The sequence below is a fragment of the Bison bison genome, unplaced genomic scaffold (assembly GCF_000754665.1).
Source record: "Bison bison bison isolate TAMUID 2011002044 unplaced genomic scaffold, Bison_UMD1.0 scf7180017863372, whole genome shotgun sequence".
Lineage (NCBI taxonomy): Eukaryota > Metazoa > Chordata > Mammalia > Artiodactyla > Bovidae > Bison > Bison bison.
The window spans coordinates 614,824-619,250 of NW_011493944.1; the positions used below are offsets into that span (position 1 = coordinate 614,824).

Here is a 4,427-nt window from a genome sequence, read left to right on the forward strand (position 1 = left end):
ATGTGAGAGTTGGACAGAAAGAAAGCTGAGTGCCGAAGAATTGATGCTTTTGAACTGTGGTGTTGGAGAAGACTTGAGAGTCCCTTGGACTGCAAGGAGATCCAACCAGTCCATTCTAAAGAAGATTGGTCCTGGGTGTGCTTTGGAAGGAATGATGCTTGAACTTAATTCTTTCAAATAATGGCAAGGGTTTTTGTTTTTTCAATTTCTTCTCTCTCTCTCTCTTCTGTTTTTAAGTGTAAAATCTGTTATAAACAGGGCTAAGGCGTAAACAGACCTTGGTAACTTTTTGTCATCTATTGGTTTTAGTGCTGATAAAACATTTATGTTTTGAAATAAAAGTCTGTAATGCTAAATACATAATGGTTCCTTGTTATAAACTAGAGTAAAACTTGTAACTAAAGGTCTTTTTTAGAAGAACTAAACACGTGTTTTTTTGATGACTAGAAAAATTTAGTTTTCAAATTAATATTCCATAGAAGTCACATTTGGGGTTATAGGGAAATTTTCATATACCCAAGTATATCAGAAAAGAAAGAAAATTATGTCATTTGAGAGGAGAACATATTTGTGAACGCAATGTTTGTGAACTTTAATATTGAAGAAGTAATTACGTTTTCAGTAGTTGGTAGTGCAATTATTGGCCTCGGTGTATTTTTACTTTTCATTTTTGAGAGAAAAAGGAAACATTTCAAGGAAAGCTTGTACTCTGCATAATAAGGAATTAAGAATTATTATTTTGGTAACATTCCTAGCTGTAAATAAATACTGCTGGTTTCCGGGGGAAAAAAAAAACAAAAAACTTTTTTGTAGTACTGTTAGCATATAGTTGAGGCACATTTTTAAATTACTTTTATCCCCTGTTTAGACTGTATATTGTGAATTGTCAAATGAGTGCCTCCTGCCTCCAGCTTAAATGAGAAGTGAAATGATTGTGTTAGGAATTTTGCAATTAAAAATGCAAAGAGGACTAGGAAATAGTGCAAGATACTGAGATATCATAGGTATATTTAATAATCAGAGAAGAGAATGTGTGAAGTTTTTGTGTCATGACAAACTCTGTCATAGACATGACCATACAACACTTTTGCCCAATTTGAAATCAAATAGTAATATTCTTTCTTTCTTGATCATTAAATTCTTTTGAACTTTTTTAAAACAGGAAAAAAACAGTATATGCCCACCAGAACAAGATGTGCTACAATTGAGCAATCAAAGTATGGATCAAAAGATAAGAGGGATTTGGGTAGGTAATTTTAACATAGAAAATAATGCCACATACTGACTTAAGTTTTAGAGAAATTAGTATAACACGCTGGAGTGAGTGTTAAGTGGTAGACCTTTCACAAATTTAGAAGCATTGTATTTTTTAAAAAAATGCTGTATTTCTTTTTACAGAAGAACTTGAATTGTTTGGTAAGGATTGCACAGAAAGTGAGAAACATGTTGAAGTTCTGTCCTAGAACTCTAGTCTTAGTTATATTGTTTGACTAGTCTAAAATTGATTTTTTATTTTTATTTTTTAGATTTAAAGCAAAAATTATAAACAGATTCCAGTCTAGTCTTCTTAACCCTGCTGAGGGTGAATCATTTATGTTGAGAAGTTTTAGGATTTACCAATTGAACACTGATAATTTTTCCCATTCACCAAATTTGTTAAGCAACTGCAGAAAGAAAAAAGTGAAATAGAAGTTAAATCTCTGTAGAGATTTCTAATGCATAATGCATGATTCACCAAAAGTCAGTTAAGCCGAAAAATGAGATGCTACAGTGGTATGCAAATAACTTGTAGCTGATTAGGTGCAGTTAGGCATACATTCTGTGTTAGACATACACTGTAGAATTGCTTGCATAACTTTTATTTTCTGTAATTTTAGGACAAAATTATAGCTATGGCATTTGCACTTTTTGTTGACTAATACAGAATGATAATTTTTGCTTTTTCCAAGTCAGAAAACATGATGAAATAGATAACAAACTCAGGGTATGCCTCCTTTATTATCCCTTTTCTTAACAGTGCTGCCATTATAAATTTAGCAGCAACTATTAAAAACAGAGCAAGACTGTTTAGAACTGAGTTGTTAATACAGTTGCCAGTAGTTACATGTGGCAACTTAAATTTAACATCAATTTAAATAATCCTGAAGCTCAGTTTTTCTGTTGCCATAGATACATTTAAAATGGGCAGTAGTCATCAACATGCAACTAGTGGCTACTGTATTGGGCTGTGTGGATAATAGTACATTTCCACCATCACAGGAAGTTTTATTGGACATCACTGTTTTGGAGAATCTGAGTTTAGCAACGATAAGGTTGGAAAAGAATGGGAGAGTGCAGTGAGCAGCACAATTTCTATTATGTCTTCATGCTTTTAAGTATTCTTTTAACATGACACCTTATTATGCTATTTTTCCTTTATCTGGAGAAGTTTTCAGTGGATGAAGTATATATTCTCAAGTATTCTAACTAGTGCCACTATGAAGATCACTCATTAATTTTTATTTCTATTCCAGTCTAGATATTAACCTTTATTTGCTTAACAGATATTTATTGATTTCCTAATACAAATCAAGTACGCTTTTAGACCATTAAAAATATCAAGAAGTTAACATCCCCCTATGCATTAACATAGGGGGAAGACTGATGGTAAATAGTAAATAAAAAATGTCTGGTAGTAGTAAGTTTATGAAGAACAACAGAGCAGGGTAGAAGGACAGAGGGTGACAGGGATGGGTTTGTAGTTCAGACACAGGGTGTGGTATTTTAGATGGAGGGTTGGGTGGTGAATGTCTCACTTATACAGATGCCTCAGGAAGAGAGGGGCTGAACCTCCAGGAAATCTGAGGGAAGTGTGGCCCAGGCTGGGGCCTTGAGGCAGGAGTGTTTTTGGCTCAGGAGGTGAGTGGTGAGGACAGCAACCGCTGTTGAAGCAGAGTGAGGCTGAGAATGGTCTTTTCCTCATTTCCATTCACCTGCTTATGATCTCTCTCTTCATCTTTGCTTTTTTCTTTCAAGGGCATCCCCTTCCTTTTGGTGGCTCAGTGATTTTTTTTTTTTTTGGTCCCGTCCAGCTTTTCCTCATCTCCCAGAACCACCGTGTAGTTTGCAGTTCTGTCACTTTTTATGTGCCTGCTTTCCCCTTCAGTGTTTCTCTGTCAGTTTTTACGTGCCTACTTTTTCCTTCAGTTTTTCTGCCCTGGTACATATTCTTATTACAACTCTTCTCAAACACTTGTTCAGCACTTTTAATTCTTGATTTCCCAAATGGTTCTTTCTATTCATATCACTTCTCTGCCTAGAAATCTTTGCTGATGGTAAGTATAAGTTTGGCTTGTTAAAAAAAAAAAAAGAAAAAAAAAGAAAAATGTTTCCCCTAGGGTTAGCCTTATGTAGGTGAGGAAAATAATGAAAGAAATTTCTTCCCACCTAAATCAAAATCTTACATTGTAGATGTAACTACAATCTTACATACATTGTAGTTCAATTAGATTATGGGCTAAATTGGCTCTTCTGAACTAACTTGGATTCCTTATGCCATTTTATGTACCATTTCATGAGAAAATGAATTATGAATGATAAATAATGTATACATTTGAAGTCTAATTTATTGTTGATGGCCCTCTGTATTTTGGAGTTAGCAGAGAAATGTTTGGTAGTTGGTGTGTAAGTTTTTAGAAGGATTTATTAAGGTGAATGATATGTTTTGATGTATAAATTTCTGACTTTACAGGAAAAAAATGTTTTATTTTGGGCAGTCTTGAAATGTTGGCGAGTACTGTTCATAGGTTTTTGTACTGTGATTTTTCTGCAGTGTTACTCAGCTGACACTAACATGCTTGTGCTCTTGAATTTGGTTCATATTTATTCTAATAATGAAGAGAGGATTGGTTGAAAGAAAGTGTAGTGTTTTACCAAGGTTGTCCCTTGGCATTGGATGGAATTTTTTACAAAGGCTAAATTTTTGTAATTTACTTTTGCCAATTAGAAATCGTTTACTACTAAAGCTTGTTGAGTGGTTTCAAATCATAAAAGAGGATGCTGTGAAAGTGCTGCACTCAATATGCCAGAAATTTGGAAACTCAGCAGTGGCCACAGGACTGGAAATGGTCAGTTTTCATTCCAATCCTAAAGAAAGGCAATGCCAAAGAATGTTCAAACTACCGCACAATTGTACTCATCTCACAGGCTAGTAAAGTAATGCTCAAAATTCTCCAAGCCAGGCTTCAGCAATACGTGAACCGTGAACTTCTTGATGTTCAAGCTGGTTTTAGAAAAGGCAGAGGAACCAGAGACCAAATTGCCAACACCTGCTGGATCATGGAAAAAGCAAGAGAGTTCCAGAAAAACATCTATTTCTGCTTTATTGACTATGCCAAAGCCTTTGACTGTGTGGATCACAATAAACTGGAAAATTCTGAAAGAGATGG

At 34.7% G+C, this 4,427-nt stretch overlaps 1 protein-coding gene across 5 annotated transcripts in view; it reads left to right on the forward strand.

Moving 5' to 3' along the window:
- Positions 1-4,427, forward strand: part of USP25 (ubiquitin specific peptidase 25) — a 161,008-nt gene that overhangs the window by 37,097 nt on the left and 119,484 nt on the right. For 2 of the 5 annotated variants that reach the window (XM_010833275.1, XM_010833276.1), the window contains exon 4: positions 1,163-1,246. The exons of the other annotated variants lie outside the window; for them this stretch is intronic. In XM_010833275.1, coding sequence (XP_010831577.1) covers positions 1,177-1,246 — 70 coding nt within the window. In that variant the 5' untranslated portion in view covers positions 1,163-1,176. The remainder of the gene's footprint in view (positions 1-1,162; positions 1,247-4,427) is intronic. 5 annotated transcript variants of the gene reach the window in all.